The 18,404-nt window shown below is 41.3% G+C and overlaps 1 protein-coding gene and 1 long non-coding RNA gene across 6 annotated transcripts in view; one reads left to right on the forward strand and one right to left on the reverse strand.

The window, feature by feature from the left end:
• Nucleotides 1-18,404, reverse strand: part of LOC120570848 (protein FAM131B-like) — a 64,317-nt gene that overhangs the window by 22,012 nt on the left and 23,901 nt on the right. For 3 of the 4 annotated variants that reach the window (XM_039819443.1, XM_039819442.1, XM_039819440.1), the window contains exon 2: nucleotides 5,631-5,668. Coding sequence is in view for 3 of the 4 variants with exons in the window: in XM_039819442.1 (XP_039675376.1) it covers nucleotides 5,631-5,668 (38 nt within the window). In the remaining variant the exon portion in view is untranslated. The remainder of the gene's footprint in view (nucleotides 1-5,630; nucleotides 5,669-18,404) is intronic. The other variant, XM_039819441.1, reaches the window with a different exon arrangement.
• Nucleotides 1-18,404, forward strand: part of LOC120570850 — a 44,425-nt gene that overhangs the window by 12,965 nt on the left and 13,056 nt on the right. For both annotated transcript variants that reach the window (XR_005641146.1, XR_005641145.1), the window contains exon 2: nucleotides 3,589-3,660. This is a non-coding gene — a long non-coding RNA (uncharacterized LOC120570850). The remainder of the gene's footprint in view (nucleotides 1-3,588; nucleotides 3,661-18,404) is intronic.

The raw sequence follows: 18,404 nt of genomic DNA on the forward strand, positions 1-18,404 counted from the left end.
CGTTGTGCGAGCTCAAACTCAAGTCCCTTCAGCCACGATAACATTGGCGGTCTCTCAGTAAACTGACATTTACAGCTCAACATTTAACTCTGGGCCCAGCTGGTTAAATCGGCTCTTTATGCTGCCTTAAAGCATTTTGCTGAAGCAGATATTTTTCACAATAATAACTACCTATCCATATGTCCATTTCCTATATTTGTTTATCCTGCTCAAGGGCACAGGGTGCCTAAATGTATCCCAGCATGCACTGGACCAGATGCAGGGTACATAACTACCTTCTCTTGTGTTTTTTTTTTTTTCTTCTTCTTTCTTGTAATATAATGTACTACAGATATATTGTAGTCATAGGTACTATGCTGCCTACATGGCAATAAAACAAATTCTGATTGTGGTTTGTGACAAAAACTCTAAACATAATCTTACAGTAATAACAGCTGTTGATGGAAATGAAGAATCTCTTAAGGAAACGTTTATCAGTGGCTCAGTGGGACAATAAAAGTCATGTAAGGAACAAAATAGTGCATCATAGAAACCAGTCATAGGATTTTGTACTACAAGAGAGAGCAATTCATTTAACTCTTAGAGCTGTGGGATCATGTTGCTTAAAAAGCTGCTAATCTTAAAAATGTTTAAAGTTTTACTGCCACGTGATGTGGAAGTGCACTTTCTGAAACTTTTACACTTTAGAAACAGTACAGATTTGCCATTAGACAGGAAAACATTAAAGAAATTGAATAGTGGTGAGATATCTAGCAGCTTTCAAGAAAATGTCTTTGTGGCATCATCTTTTGGAAACTCATCTGAAGTCTGAAATCCTGGACTGAGGAAAAACACTAATGGTGATAAATTAAGTCTTTAGTTTAGCTGCAGCTCAATCTCTGTTTGTGTTTCCATCCTTTTAGTCAGACTTGTGTGAATTTGGAAGGCTTATATCCTCAGAGGAGATCTGATAGGAGCACTCTGTATTGATCTGACTTTTACCACAAACAGGCTGATGTTTCAGCTAATGTGCCTTCCACTGAGCCTAATGCTGCAGGGATGTTTCCTCGCTTAAGTTGACATTGTTTAATGTGCGAATGTGAGTCCAGCATGATGAGCTCATACCTTTGACGCCTGCTTTCCTGTAGTTTGTGTTTTTAAGGGTGTTTACCTGTTGAGTGTAGGGTTGGGTATCGTTTAGGGTTTTCTGTAGCCTGGAAATCAAGACCCAAATCCAAAAGATTGAGTAATGAAAATGGCCCAACTCGAGGGGCGGCACCAAGCATGCATTTGAAAATCTCACTGCACGCAATTGGATAACACTACGACCAATCAAAACAATACACAGGGTGACTGGTCTACCAGTTAGCTACCAGCAGAGCTAACTGGTAGATTAATCTGTTTAGCTCGCCTCTGGCCCGCCTGTATCAGATACACCGATGTGATTGGTGCAGCTCGGCTACAAGGGCATAGTTAATGAGCATCATTACTCAATGCCAGAGTGACTCGCTGAGCAAATTCAAATTGTGCTCTCACAAGAACTCCATTTCCAGGGCAGGTTTTCTGGGTACCAGTGCTAAAATGATACTTTTAAAACAGTGCTGGTACTTTAAAAGAAGAACTGCACAAAATGACAGTTGGCTACATTAGTTTATTGCTAAGGCCATAAGTTCAATTTAAATAATTTATTTAAGATTTAATAACAATAACTTATTTCACCAGTCAATTACTGTTAAGAAAAAACTTAAAGGAGAGCCACTAGATGGCAGGAGGGTACTTTACAACAACAGAGTTTCTCGAGGTGCACTTGAATACATGAGCTCACAAGGTGCAATTGAGCACACCATTAAGTCCCGTCGCTATTGTGCAATAACTTGGTGTTCTGCATTTTATTTTATTTATTTTTTTATTTTTATTTTTTATTTCTGTGTTTATGTAGCCTATGTGTACGTTTTTTAGCTGTTATTTGTATTTTTTTACGTGTATTTATTGTCTGTAATGGCAGCTACTACTATGCACTACGCACTCTTGAGTCCATGACAAATTTCCCCTAGGGGACAATAAAGTATATTCTATTCTATTCTATTGTTTCTCCGACATCTCCGACTGTGGCTGTGGCCACAGTGCAGCCAGTCTCCTCTGTGTCTTTAGCTGCAGACTGTTGTACGTCTTGGTGTTGGAACCTTTTCAAATGAAATACAGCCACACATTAGAAAATTTAGCTTTCAGCATTTTGACATGCTTAAGCCAGCTACTAGCTAATAATAGGCTAACGTTACCTGATGCCAAGTGTGGTGTTAAGTGTCCCATGCAGTGATGTTTCTGTTGCCTGTAACGTCTGTTTTGGAGCACCAGAGAGCAGCGCAGGCATTTAAGTGGCACCGAAATCTGTGTTGTCATTCGTCCCTGTAGATACCGGTTGTATAGGAATATGGCACTGGGTTTCGGTACCCAACCCTAGTTTAGTGCAGTTACAAAAAATTATAAATGTTCCAACAAAGTGTTTTTTAGCCACACAAGCTGCTAGGGATGGCATTGTCAGTCTGTCGGGAGGTCCACCACTTTTGGTCCAGACTGAAATAACTATTGGATGGATTGCCATGAAATTCATTACAGACATTCATGGTGCCCAGAGGATGGACCCTACTGACTTTGATGATCCCCTGACTTTCTCACTGGTGCCATCATAAGGTTTGGAAGTTTGGGTATTTTAGTAGTCTTGCATTGCTAGACCCAGATCTCCACAGCGCTGTGTTGGCTCTGGAGGATGGTCTGGCTGCACCGCTTCTCTGTTTTGGGATTGCGGGAAAAAAACAATCACAACTGGTCCTGGGCGGCACTAAGCTCCGGTTGCAGCGACGGTGCCCTTGCAAAATAGATAGCAGAAGGGGAGAGGATATCAGGATTTATCCCAGCTCTGTACATCCCGTAAGCCAGACTGACTCTTGCTGTTTAATGTTTATTTTGTTTGTCAGTCTGTAGTGTGTTGTTTGTTGCAGTTGGTTCATAGTCCCCTGTTTCTGAGTCTGAACTGGCTCTCTGAGCTCCTGTATTTTACTTTTTTAAATCCCTCTCCACCTGCTAGCCTCCCTCTCTGCAGGTCTATAAATTACACAGAAGAGTCATGTTTGTGGAAGAAACCGACTCGAGGGCTGCCATGGGATCAGTGCTCAACAGGAGCAACACTTAATCAAAAATGAATTCCGCTACTGATGCCATGGCCGTGAAGTGTCAACGCTGAGCCTAAAATATGTGCAATATTTTAAAGTTTCGTAGAAATCACTTCTCATGTGTTTATTCTCACTAGGCAGGAGGCAGGGAGTAAGCTACAGGTTATTTACATCTTGCTCTTTCACTTGTAAACTACAATTAACCTAGCAGTAATGTTAATAAATATACCTTTAAAATATGTATACAGCAAAAAAAAAAATGTTGGTGTATGTCGGCCTTTCAACCCTTGTGTAGGAGGAAAAATGGCAACACTGAAGAAAAGAAAGCAGCAGCCAATGATGGAAAAACAATAAGATGGATGTCTGTGTTTTTGTATTTATCTCTCGCTCTCTCTCGCTCTCTTTCTCTCTCTCTTTCTACTGCTCTCTCTCTCCCCAGGGTCTACAGCTGAGAAGTGATACATGGCTCAGTAATATTCTGAGCCCCGGGGAGAGCGGCTCTGTGGCCTTGGTAAGAGACTATCAACACACACACACACACAAACACACACACACACACACCTTCACAGCCAGAGTGCAGACATACATACAGGAGTATGCATAGGTTTGAGTAATATAAGCTTCTGTTGGTTGATATGTCTGCATTTCCTTAATTTTCTCGCCAGATTAAAATTCTTCTTGGCCTCTGGAAAAGCAGTTGATAGAGAAAGTGTAGTCATAAAGTATTAAGACAGTGACATTTGTTGTGTCTTCTCTGTACTGCAGCACATTGTATTTAACGTAAAACAATGAGGGTAAAGACAAGTGCTGACTTTCATCTTTTAAGTTGATGGTATTCACATTTACATCAGGTAAACAGTGAAGGAACTGTAGCCCTTTTTAGCCCCAACTGTCCTGGGCCGAAAGTAATTACACACCCTTCCGTGCGCTATCTATACCTGCTCATCGTGCCTTAGCCTTTCCCTGCTCTCATTGGGTGAGAGACAGGCTACACCTTGGACAGGTTGCCAAGCAATGACAGGGCTGACACATGCAGACAGACAACTATTAACACCTCGGCTGATGTAGAGTCCCTAATTAAGCTGGACTACATGAAACGGGTAATTTAAAAAAATATCTGGCTCCCTCTGGCACCACCTACAGCCTGTAGTGCGATTTGCAAAAATCCAAGTCTCCCTGTTCAGATGCACCAATCAGGAACGGGGGGGGGGGGGTGTCTAACTGTGTGTCAATCCCTGCTCATGCACACGCATTAATTCTCCCTTGTGGGGGGAGGGGCTTAGGAGACCGTTTGGGCTTTAGCAGAAAGGGGGGAGGGACTGAGAAGTTGTCGATGTTCAATTTTTTTGGCTAAGTCCATGATCTTCGCAATCCTACCTACAGCACCTTTAACATAATTGTCATTCTTGGACAAATTAAGATCCAATTTGTCTTCATATATAGTTATAAAATTATGTTAAAGGAAATTCTTGCCTTGATTAGACAGTTGGTTGTATAAAGACAGATGAGGGGGTAAAGAGACGGGTCTGACATTTAACAGATCGAAGGCAGGAACATTGCGGTTATATGGTGTGTGCCTTAACCACTCAGCCACCAGGACTCCCCATCATATTTAATATTTCAGTCAGACTGTCGACTCACAGACATCCCTTGTGATGCTCGGCCAGACCTGTACAACAGCCAGTCAAAAGCATCCCGCTTGTTTGGCCAATAACACTTTGGCTGCCTTGTCTGTGTTACAAAGATTGTCCTGGTGCATTGTCTTAAAATTGGGGGACTATAAATATAAAAAAAGGTGTGAGCATCCTAAACACCCTCAAATTAAACAATGGACCAAAAGATGTATGCAGCAGAACCATCGTCTTTTCCTACATTACCCACAGTTCACTCAGAGAGTCAGGTGTGTCATGCTAGCAGCTGCTAATGTAGACTTGAATCTGCAGCCGGGATGAGAAGCAGATTACAGAGCTCTGGTAAGCTCACTTCTTTCCATTTCCACACCCTCCAGATTTCTTTTATTTTCAATTTTTTTGTCTTCAGCCCCAACCGCACCGACTCAAGTGACGTCACGTGAGGCAGTTTATCAGATTTCACAATAAACAGACTTTCAATTTTCCCTTCAATTCAGCTAAATTACAACGTGCTGCAGTACAGAGACAATACACTCTCCACGCGTGAATCATTAATCCTTTTTCAATGTTTAGATCTGGGCGTCCTTTCTTTTAAGTCGAGGCCTGGCCCGTCTGACAGCGGTGAGTGACTGCGCTTCTTTTTCTCACCTCTAAAAGATTTGAGGAGGCAAGAAATGACACTCTCACACACTGCCATTTCTGTCTGGAGACTGGACAGATGGAAGAGGAGAGCTGAGGACACCGGCAGTGGTGTCTTTTGTATTCTGTCACAGTGGCTTTCAGCAAAATGGGAAAATAGATTGCAGAAACGATGGAGGCATTAAAAAAAGAAAAGATATTAGCATTTTACCTGATCTCCATCTTTCTGTACTGGCACCGCATCCACTGCTGGAGAGACAAAGAGAGAGAGAGAGAACAAAAACAGAGAGAGATGAATTAAAGATAATGTCATTATCACAGGTGCTTAAGTAGCTACAGGTTTCCATGCAAGAAGACACAAAATATCAGCCCAGAATGCCCAATTGCTTTGTCTCAACCATCCATGATAGGAGAGGGCGAGCGAGGGAAGGAGAAACCGGAAGATAGAGGAGTGAGCGAGGGACACTGACAGAGAGAGGAAGAAGGAGATAACAGTTTGTCAAACTGATGCAGCCCTCAACACGCTCGCTGGGGGAAAATGACAACGCTGTCCACTATTTCTCTCTCTCACACACTCGGACTCAAACACACCATGCTAAAATTAGATTCATTATCCACGCCAAGCTTTGGCACACAGAGGGCACAACCGGTGTGAGTCATGAAGGCCAGAGATGATTCTGAAATATTTGAGGGTGATGAAAAGGGTAAGCCACTCTGTTAGTTATTATCAGACGTAATAGAGTGCTATTTTAATAATGCAGTGGTAAGAAAAAAATGGAAAACGGGCCCGTTGAACGTTGACCAGCCAGAACCTGAAGATTTTCTCTTTCTTCTTTTACATGACTTTGAGTCTGACTTTCAAAGTAAATGAGGTTATTCATTGCAGCCTGTGAAAGCACATTTAATTATAATAATAAAAAACTTTATTTGTATAGCGCCTTTACAAACAATAGTTTAGAAAAGTGCTCTGACAGTAGAAACAAAAGCACATGCAAACTAGTACACATATACAGTGCCTTGCGAAAGTATTCGGCCCCCTTGAACTTTTCGACCTTTTGCCACATTTCAGGCCTCAAACATAAAGATATAAAACTGTAATTTTTTGTGAAGAATCAACAACAAGTGGGACACAATCATGAAGTGGAACGAAATTTATTGGATATTTCAAACCTTTTAAACAAATAAAAAACTGAAATATTGGGCGTGCAAAATTATTTAGCCCCCTTAAGTTAATACTTTGTAGCGCCACCTTTTGCTGCGATTACAGCTGTAAGTCGCTTGGGGTATGTCTCTATCAGTTTTGCACATCGAGAGACTGACATTTTTGCCCATTCCTCCTTGCAAAACAGCTCGAGCTCAGTGAGGTTGGATGGAGAGCGTTTGTGAACAGCAGTTTTCAGTTCTTTCCACAGATTCTCGATTGGATTCAGGTCTGGACTTTGACTTGGCCATTCTAACACCTGGATATGTTTATTTGTGAACCATTCCATTGTAGATTTTGCTTTATGTTTTGGATCATTGTCTTGTTGGAAGACAAATCTCCGTCCCAGTCTTAGGTCTTTTGCAGACTCCATCAGGTTTTCTTCCAGAATGGTCCTGTATTTGGCTCCATCCATCTTCCCATCAATTTTAACCATCTTCCCTGTCCCTGCTGAAGAAAAGCAGGCCCAAACCATGATGCTGCCACCACCATGTTTGACAGTGGGGATGGTGTGTTCAGGGTGATGAGCTGTGTTTCTTTTACGGCAAACATAACGTTTTGCATTGTTGCCAAAAAGTTCGATTTTGGTTTCATCTGACCACAGCACCTTCTTCCACATGTTTGGTGTGTCTCCCAGGTGGCTTTTGGCAAACTTTAAACGACACTTTTTATGGATATCTTTAAGAAATGGCTTTCTTCTTGCCACTCTTCCATAAAGGCCAGATTTGTGCAGTACATCGACTGATTTTGTCCTATGGACAGAGTCTCCCACCTCAGCTGTAGATCTCTGCAGTTCATCCAGAGTGATCATGGGCCTCTTGGCTGCATCTCTGATCAGTCTTCTCCTTGTATGAGCTGAAAGTTTAGAGGGACGGCCGGGTCCTCGTAGATTTGTAGTGGTCTGATACTCCTTCCATTTCAATATTATCGCTTGCACAGTGCTCCTTGGGATGTTTAAAGCTTGGGGAAATCTTTTTGTATCCAAACCGGCTTTAAACTTCTCCACAACAGTATCTCGGACCTGCCTGGTGTGTTCCTTGTTCTTCATGATGCTCTCTGCGCTTTACACGGACCTCTGAGACTATCACAGAGCAGGTGCATTTATACGGAGACTTGATTACACACAGCTGGATTCTATTTATCATCATTAGTCATTTAGGTCAACATTGGATCATTCAGAGATCCTCACTGAACTTCTGGAGAGAGTTTGCTGCACTGAAAGTAAGGGGGCTGAATAATTTTGCACGCCCACTTTTTCAGTTTTTTATTTGTTAAAAAAGTTTGAAATAGCCAATGAATTTCGTTCCACTTCATGATTGTGTCCCACTTGTTGTTGATTCTTCACAAAAAATTACAGTTTTATATCTTTATGTTTGAGGCCTGAAATGTGGCAAAAGGTCGAAACGTTCAAGGGGGCCGAATACTTTCGCAAGGCACTGTACATAGATACACATAATTGTAATCGTGAAAATAGAAGACGCCGCGATGTGTAGTTACAGTTTTTGAGAGGTGCACGTTTTTTTGCACACCTCTTTGGTCGGGCAGGTGCGTAGGATATGATCAAAGGTAACAGATCAAAAATTGTTGAGAGAAAATCCCGCACACTGACCATTACGCAAGCAATAATTTATTCAGAAAAATAAAGTAAATTTGAATCTATAACATCGTTTGATACTATGTGTTTTTTTTTGTAGAATGGCTATTGAAATCCCCTAATAATTAGTAATTAGTAATTTCTTCACAGTTGAATTACTTATTGTAGCAGTAGGAACTGAAGAATCATGTTGTTAGCTGTCTTTTAATGCAGAGGTACAATTATTTCAATTTAATAGTGTTAAGTTATCACAGTCATTTCCGTTTGTCCTTGTCCCTCGGGTCTCTTGTTCTCGTAGCGTTTCGATGCTACATTGGATGTTGTTTCTCTCTTCCTTGTTTACTTTTTGCTGGCCAGCGTTGGCTGCTGGTGCACACATGCTGCTGTGTAATGCAGTGCAAAGTAAACAGTCAAAGTTGTCACGGACAAAGTAAATGGGTGGCCTGAGTTTAATACAGTTTCAGTTTGATTTTAGACTGAGATATGTAGAAATACTTTGTGTTTTAGCACAGCTGTGTGCTTTGTTATCTTTGTCGTCCTTTACATGTATTTCATGGGGATAACAGATAGAAGCCAGACAGAGAGAAAGAGAAAGTCCATGAAACTTGCCAGGCCACGTACTTTTAAGTATGCTTTTGTCAAATGTGAAGACATTATTTCTGTCACAGTGACTGAGCAGCCCTTTTATTATAGATGGTGTAGAGAGATGGATCTTTCTACTCAGTCTGGAGAAAAATGACCCCAGGATTAATGTGGTGTGTGTGTGTGTTAGCGGTGGAGAGATAACGAGTCGGCTTCAGTGGTGGCTCAGACAGTAAAGCGGTTTGGATTTTGAGTCTAAGGTCAATGGTTGGATTCTCAAACCAAGAAGGTAAAGTTGGAAGAGGAAGTGAAGTAGAAGCAACCAAAGATCAAGAGGTTAGAAAAAGAAAGAATGAGTGTGTTTATGTGGACAATAGTAATCCATTTAGGGAGAATCCTGTTTCTGTTTGTACATTGTAAGCATCAAACCCAGATGAGTCCTTATCGTTGGTTTGATATTCCTGAATTGTGAGCTGGTCTATTAAAAAAAAGAGGAGTAGTATAAGCAGAAAAACTAATTGCATGGTTAATGATATACAGTATTCACAGTCAAAAATAAAGTTATTGCTTGACTTACCCTAAAAACTTGGCTATAAATAAATATAAAATGTCTTGGTGAATTTACTTAATATTGTCTGCAAGTGGGAGAGCAAGCCATACATGTTGTTTTTGTTTTTTTCTGGTTTAATTGCATTGACTTTCTTTATTTTTTTATTCTTCTGCCTGGGTTTGAGCCTCAGCATTTTGCATTGAAAGTGAAAGTCTAATGCCTGTTGTGTGTAGAAAAGATTGTATGAGTATTGTTTGCCATGCTTATGTTCCATTGCTGGCAGAATCCAGCGTTAAACTACAACAAATATACCAAAGTGGGTTCATTCTCGACAGTTTTTGATCATTAAGACTAGGACTGCACGATACGAGGAACATTTCTAATTGCGATTCATTTGACTGATGTTTGAATGATTCACGATATTGGAGGGAATGATCATTTTTGTATCATTATTCTCACTTTCATTGAAATATATTAAAATTAAAAGAAATTAAAATGATTATAGTGGGATTTTTTGCGAGGATCTGTACCAAACTAAGATTATTTTCTTTAGTCTGTAGGATGCGATTTGTAGGCCGGGACGTCTCTGCAGCACCACAGGACTTAATTCAGAGTGGTTTGATACATTGTCTTTCACAAATATTGCACCCCCCCCCCCCTGCGATTTGGATATTGCACTAGTCCATATTGCGGTTTCAATAAAATCGCGATTAATTGTGCAGCCCTAATTAAGACGTTACAGAGGTGACACCCTTATTTAGATGACCAACCCGGTACAGGCAGCAGACACTGATCAGAAACTTTGAGAAGTTTAATCAGAGATATATAGTACGAAGAACTCTTTTATCTCCCACTCTGTCTGCTGAGCTGTCCTTGTTGCTCCTGGTATGATTCATAAGCTTTGGGAGGGTTGTCCGCTGTTGTGGTTCACCTGGTCAGCCTGTGGGCCCTGAAGGTTATAAAAGCTCGCCCATTAGCTCATTTTCTGTCTCGCTTCCAGCTGGCATCCACCGCGTATGCTCTCCCGTTTTGATTTGGCAGCATTCAACACCTAACACAGCACCTGTCTTTTGGATGAATGGGTGCGTTGTTTAGTTAGCAAACGTCCACATCTTCACGTTACTTGTTTGGAATGACCACTATCAACTTATAATGACACAAAACTGAAAAAAAGCAGCAAATCCTCACATTTGAGAATCTCGAAGCACCTAATCTTTGGCATTTGTTTCTGCGTTAATGATTTGAACAATTGATAGATTGTCATTATTAATTTTTAACTAATCATGTCAGCCCTACATGCCCTGCTCTCACTGCTGATTTAGCTCATTTTTACACTTAGTTATTTACTTGTTTGTTTAATTGTGTCTCCTTTGTGTAAACGTCTCTCAACTACTTCGTGACATTGTGTTCCATGTGATGATCCTATCCCAAATATCAACAAAAACAGTATATGACTCATAATCAGGACAGCAGCATGCATGTAAACGTCCTCCGACTTCTCACGTTTCTTGGAATCACCATCTTTTATCACATCATTAGCGTGAGTGAAAACGAAATCTCTGTCCAGTAATAACACTGCCCGGCTAAAATTAGATCAATTATCCACACTTTGCCTTGGCACAGGGGGAGCATGACCTGTGTGAGTCAGCGAGGTCTGGGAGGTTGAAGGGTATTAGATTTAAGTGGCCATGAAAGGAGAGGCCTCCCCCGTGTTAACACAAATTATAACCTACAGTACATCTGTAATATCTCGTGGTGAGAACTGAGATAAAATGCTGCTTTTCTTCCTCACAGCCCCTGTTGGATCCAAAACAATGCAGGAGACACTAAAATACTTAAAGTCAAGTGTTTTTGAAATTAGTCCAACTTCAGCTACAAATTCAATACAAGTCAAGATGAGGGTGCTTATGTACAAAAAGGCTTAAGTTGTTGAATATCACTCCAAGATTGTTTCAAGAGGGAATAATCTTGAGCTTTCTACACTCTCATCATTGTGGACTGCATGCATGGGAATGAAATACAATTGTTAAACTATGCGTTTAACTGACAGCACTGAGATATATATATATATTAGTGCTGACTGACAGCACTGAGATATATATATATATATATATATATATATATATATTAGTGCTGTCAGTTAAACGCGTTATTAACGGCGTTAACGCAAACCCATTTTAACGGTGTACATTTTTTTATCGCAAGATTAACGTAGTCGTTTTTTTCACATGCTGTTGCAACAACTAGTAATGTTAGAAAAACTACAACACCACACCGGATCTAGATAGACCGCAAACAACAGGCACGCCGCACACACTTGTTTGGGCTTGCGAGCCGGCCAAAGAGTAGAAGGCTAACGTTACTTTTTGAGTGGATGGCGAGTGCGAGACGCCGAAATGGATGCCAATAAGATTCTGAATGGAAAGTTTACTTTTAAAAAGTTGCCAAATGGTTCCATTGACAACACCAAAGTGATCTGTGTGTTTTGTCGTTGTGAACTGAGCTATCATCGCCGCACGTCCAGTCTGAAATACCACTTGATGGCCAAGCACACAGGACACAGCTGATGCGAATTCTCCGCCCCCTCGTCAAAGCCGGGCGACAAAAGCACAAAGCAAGCCGATCCACTTTTCCATGTTGATAAGAGCATTAAAATGAGAAAAAAAATAATGGGACAAAAAGAAATCAAGGGACATTTAGAATAGATAAAAATGTGCGATTAATTGCGAGTTAACTATGATTAATCGCGATTAAATAATTTAATCGTTTGACAGCACTAATATATACGTTTTTGAAATAAGTCCTACTTCAGCTACATACAGGCGAAGTCAAGATGAGGGTGCTTATGTAGAAAAATTTGTAGTTGAATATCACTCCAAGATTGTTTCAAGAGAGAATAATCTTGATGTTTCTACACTTTCATCATTGCTCAAAGCTTAAAAATCCTCCTTTAGCCCACCACCTCTCTTTCATGTCCCTTTTGATGAAAGGCTGATTGAAGTGGATTTAACAGCTGAAATCAATACAGCAGCCTGGACTCACTTATCGGTCTTCTTCGCACTAAGAGCCAATATTTCTTTTGTATTGTATTCTCAACATATAGGCTCGACATCCTCATCGATGCCGTCCGCATTGATTTGGTGCTCTCTGCCAGGTCCCGCCCCCGCTGAAAAGACTCGTCGGCGCCTAAAAATACCTCAGCCTTCGTACTCCCTTCAATGGAGACTGAAGCCTTCCATCCAAATCAATATCAATAAACCCTTCTAGGCAGAGGGTGGGGGTGGGGGTGGGGGTGGAGGCGGTGGGGAGGGGAGGGGAGGGGAGGGGGAGTCGCCGTCACTCTTCAGTGGTAGAAGATACGGTTGGGAGATGTTGTACTTTACATCAAGGGACTAGAAATGACAGCTCCGTACCAGAAGTCGATCCAAGCAATCGATTTGTTTAGTAAAAGAACCGACTGTTGAGCTAAAAGGCTTGATTCCAGAATGCTTTGTATCCATTTGGAAAGAAGAAAAAAAACTTCAAACAAGTATATAATCTCTAAAATGCTGCTACTGTCTAAACCGAAAGAATGTACACTAAATGCTGTGTAAAAACAATGACTGAACATCAAACTTGACACATCTGGCCATCGTGACACATAGTGGAAGGGATGTAATGCTTTTTGTTTGCCTTCACGGGGTCTTTACTGTACACGTTTTTTTCTAACCCAACTACTTTAGACTTTGCTGCTTAACATGAATCTATTTTTCTTGAATAAACAACAATGCTGCTGTTTTTTTCTGGCGAGGGCAGCCTCTAAAACCCAAAGATGAAACCAACACATTCAGACCCGTTTCCCAGAGATTGTCTCTAAACACACTCTGGGTAACACAGAGGGAAAAGGGTGTTTACACAGCAGGGAAAATCACAACAGAAAATGTCTACTAAATGTAGTTTAAAAATGACAGACTGGCAATGTATGACAGTGTAAGAGTATCACATGAAGGAGGTCCTCCTCCTTTCAAACTGTTTAGTATTATAATCGTAGAAGATGATATAATCAGAGTTTATCAAAAGTTGTCTGATGATTGCTGAACACTTGAGTTGACCAACACCCACAAATAAATACTTGTGTACACACATAACGCACATACATGTACACGTTTCATGACACATTTTTCAGGCCTGACCCAGTACTTTGGGTGAAGGACAACATTTCTGAGAGTGAGTGATTCAACTTATTAGACATGCTCGCTCTCTCTCTCTCTCTCTCTCTCTCTCTCTCTCTCTCTCTCTCTCTCTCTCTCTCTCTCTCTCTCAGTGTTAATGAAAGGCATGCAGTCTTAGTCATGACTCGGCTCTCTGTGAGTACATTTGAGATGCAACCCAGGGGATCCTGGAGGCCATTTACTCCTCACAACACACCCACACGCATGGAGGCACATACAAACTCATACACACATACACAAGCAAGTCAACCACACGCACATGCACGCACACCAGAGACCTCTGGAGTTGATGGAGCTTCCTGCTGGAGCCACGGGGGAGAAAGGAGAGGGTGAGAGAGACACAGAGGGAAGCTAAGGGCTCTCAAAAAAAAAAATTAGAGAGGGGGAAATATTGAAGAGGGAACGAAGGAGAGGAACAAAACCGAGAGACTGATCGAAGCTCAAAACCACAGGGCGGAGGGTATGTCGAGGAGAGAACAGCGAGGGCTGCTGGGAGAATAAGATAAAGCAAAAAGCTGGAAAGATAAGAAAAGGAGGAGGCGTGGAAGACGAAAGGAGAAGCAGGAGGAGGGAAGGACAGATATATGTAGTGAATAAAACTAAAAAAACACTAGCCGGTGATCACTGTGATGCAGGTTACGTCTAATTTACGCCAACTACCATGACAAATCTGTCAGCGAATCAGAAAAAGTAAAATTTTTATATACATACATATATGAATAACCCAAATCAAAGAAACAAAGACAACAATGTTTCATTATATACTGCGATCAATTTGATAGCATACTAGTAAGATGAAGCTTGCATGCATTATATCACACGAGAAGAAAAGAGAAATGAAGCATCAGCGATACAAGAGGAGACTATGGGGAAAAGAAATGAAAGAATCTTTAACTAAAATGACGCCCACAGCAGCATCCTGTAAAACAGCTGTTCGGATTCACAAGTGTGACTCCAAGCAGCTAGCAGGATCATGGATCGCATTTGATGGACATTTACCCGGCTGCACCTGGAGGAAATGCAGCCTGCTTCCCAGTCATTACTGTCACTCAGAGTCAGGCGACCTAATGACCACTTACACTCTGGCTTACCAATTCTGCACTGTGCTACCACCACACCAAATTCCGTTCTTAAATTTAACACTTCAAAGTTTCTTTACCTAGCTATTTATTTTTGGAAATCCACACGAACCACTCTTCTCATCGGCGTAAACTAGATCCACCGTACAGCGCTTTGTTTTGCCGGTTACTCCCGTTATTTCCTTCTTTTATAACCGTGGTGAAGAACTCCAGAAGCCAGTGACGGACTGGGATCAAAAAACGGCCCTGGCATTTGCAACACACCGGTTTTGTCAATAACCTAGCTTGGAAATTAGTAACTCTGCCTTCCTAGTAAATCTTTCCACGCACCTCGTCGCAGTACAATCTTGAATATTTGTGGCTACATGCATAAATTAACTTACAAATTATCAGTAGTTGCCCATAGGGGTCCATACAGGTGGCGGCCCTTCTTGCATTTGCCCAAATTCCAGATGGTCAGTACGTCAGGAGCAAATGCCAGGAGTTGAGTTTTCGTGAAAACGAAACCATGACTGGTGTGTTACCTGCATGCCAAATTAATCAGAGCACACAAGGCCAAATTGCCTCTTAAGTTACTGTATTGTTGGTTGCTGACAAGCAATGTAGCATTAAAAAGGTCTACTTTTTAAATGGAGTGTAGTGCTCACTCCACACAAAACTGAGGGGTGGGACATTTTATCAGAATACAGCATAGAAAATCTGTTTAGAAATCTAGGAAATATTGGATAGGATAGAACAACACAATGTAATTCCGCTAAATAAAACACATCACATTCATTATTAGTTTCACTTGTTTTCATTTTGAACAAATTGTACATCTGAAAAAAATACACATTTTCTACAGGCTCAGTCTGCCACTTTTCTTTTTTTAAACAATTCCAGTGCTGGTTCCACGGTATCATAATTTTGGATAGTCGTCATGAAAACATGAATTGGTCATGTGACAAGGGTTGGGAAGATTGGCAGAACAGGCAGCCAAGTGACAGAACTATGATCCAATAGAAATCACAATTTTCACATTGACAGCACTCTAGCCCACTGGATTGGGGGGGCACCAGGGGAGGGCAATCATATTTTTTTTTTGGGAGGGGGGGATTGCCACCCCGTGCCCCCCTTTTTAGCCCTGCCCCTGGTCTACTTGTATCTTAGCTTAAAACACAAAAATGTCAAATCTGTCAGCACGTTAGCGTGTCGCTCACGACCAAGCCTGATTGTAATCGGTAGACTACCCACCACATTATCTTCATTTCACCTGTTAAACTGACACTCTGCTGTCCTACTGTTATTACAGACGTGAACTAAACACAGACAGTGGCTGCAGAATGAAAATAGGGGAAACACTGCAATGGATATTTGCAGTTATTTTTTGCTTTAAAATTATACGGGAAACAAGTCTAACATCAGTTTATGTGTATCCTGATAGATTCAAAAACGTGTTATGCTCGTCTCATGCTTTTAAAACATCTAAGACTGCAACTTCAGTTCATGTCATTGTCCATTAACCTGCTCAATTATTGACTCCAAAACCCCAAAGTATTCTGTTTAAAGTCACTTATGACAAAGAAAAGCTGGAATTAAACTATGGAATTTTTACTCTAAAATGATTAATTAATTATCAAAATCTTCTCAGATTAATAATCAAAGCACATCAATTATTGTGCAGCAGAGGATTTTTCCCAGAGACGAGTGTTGGGTCTGGTGTCATTATGTTGGGCTGGGGGGCATAACTCAGCATAACTCTGATGTGAAAGATGCTAATTCTTGTTCGTTCATTGTACTTGGTAATTAATCTGATTCAGAGTCTGATTATAAATTATGTTTTGGGAGGCTGCAGTGTAATGTTTGCTTGTTAGACTGTGAAGCTGTGAGCGTCTGTGGTGGTTTGGTACAGTGTGTGTGAGGCTACTGGCCTTTGAGCGAAAGGTCATTTGTGTTTGTGCACGTAACTAAAGTCTCTGCAGTGGAGTCCAAAAAAAACCAAAAGACCATCAGATACAATCAGAAGGCCTTCTTCATAACCGTAGACGTTCTTCACAGTCATGTAGATTTCAAAATAATTAAGAGCTGTGATTTCCATTATAGTAAAATAGCTCATGAGTGACGATTTACTGTGGTAGTCAATTTGGTTATGATTAGAAAACAATCACTTTCTGCATACAGTACATCATTGGATTGTGATATAATTTGCACCGTGATAAGTTTACACTAATAAAGCAAAGTAACGGAAGCAAAATCTGATTTTGTGTCGGTGAGAAAACAACTGAAATGTAACATTTCAAAACAAACGAAACAAACTTAAAAAAAAAAGGTTGAAGTTAGTTTCTGGATGCAGTTGAAAAGGAGCAGGTTAGGTTTCCATTGTAACGCTTCCAACCAACAGTTTTTGTTTGGATTGATTGCTGCTGTCCTTAGAAAAGCCTCTGATACATTTTCCTCGGGCTATTCCCCTGTAGTCTGCAGATTACGAGGCCATCGGCGTCTACGTTGGTGCTGCACGCTCTAATCTGTTTGGCACCGACGCTGAAGATCTCAGGGAAATGAATTTGAGACATCAAAGTTTTACGGAGAAGCGCTGCCTGCCAAATGGCCTGCTGGAGCTGAACGCTTCATTTAGCCAAGAGCAGAGTTTGCCTCAGTCAATCTGCTCGGCACTTCTGGCAACGCAGTTGTGTTATTTACTTCTGAACCGATGAAATATACTCACATTTGTCTTTGAAAGAGAGATTTACGCATCTTTATTTTAATCTGTCTTCAAAGGTACACCAGAAAAGTAATTGATGTAGAATTTCACCCGTTCTATATCCGAAAATGAAACTAAAATGAGGAGGAGCAGCAGTAGAGAAGACAGTCCCGTCTCCACTCGCTGCACTGCGTGGTCATCGCTCTGCTCACAGGAAGCTAGGAAATAAAACCTAAAAGTTAGGAATTAAAACCAGAAAGCAAAAAATCCAAACTGTCACAGAAACAGAACATTTATGAGGCATTAATGTTATCTGTTGCCTCTCACATCTGGTGTTAGGAACTGCAACTTGTTATTTTCCATATTGATTTATCTGAGGCTTATCTCCAAAGAGAAACGACAGTATCATCACAGAGGAGGGTCTGGCTAGTCCACACAGCACTCCGATAGGAGAAAGACGGGCTCTGGTTTATTGGCATTTGTTAAACCAATCACAATTGTCTTGGGTGGCGCTAAGCGCCGGGCGCAATGACGGTGCCTCTGCTAAATAGCCCCAGGAAGGAACTTGTTTTGGTGGAACATGTGTACGTTCAAAAGTTGTCTTAGTCGTGCAACAGAAAACTCTGATTGGACAGATAGTCTAGCTAGCTGTCTGGATTTACCCTGCAGAGATCTGAGGAGGAGTTAACCATAGTCCTCAGAAATCCACCGGAGTTTAGAACGCCAACACAAAGAAAGAGGAACATTAATATGCGTTCCCCCAGCCTGCCTATGGCCCCCAGTGGCTAGAAATGGTGATAGGTGTAAACCGAGCCCTGGGTATCCTGCTCTGCCTTTGAGAAAATGAAAGCTCAGGTGGGCCGATCTGGAATCTTCTCCTTATGAGGTCATAAGGAGCATGGTTACCTCCCCTTTCTCTGCTTTGCCCACCCAGAGAATTTGGCCCCCCCATGAGAGAGAGAGCCATCATGGCTTTCAAACGAGCAAATTGGCAGTTGGTCAAGGCCACACACCCCCTTCTTAGAGCCCAAGATGACGTTTTTAAATTGATTGTTTTGAGCGACAGTCAAAAAGCCCAAAACACAAAG

This window comes from Perca fluviatilis, chromosome 13 (assembly GCF_010015445.1).
Source record: "Perca fluviatilis chromosome 13, GENO_Pfluv_1.0, whole genome shotgun sequence".
NCBI classification, from domain to species: Eukaryota; Metazoa; Chordata; class Actinopteri; order Perciformes; family Percidae; genus Perca; species Perca fluviatilis.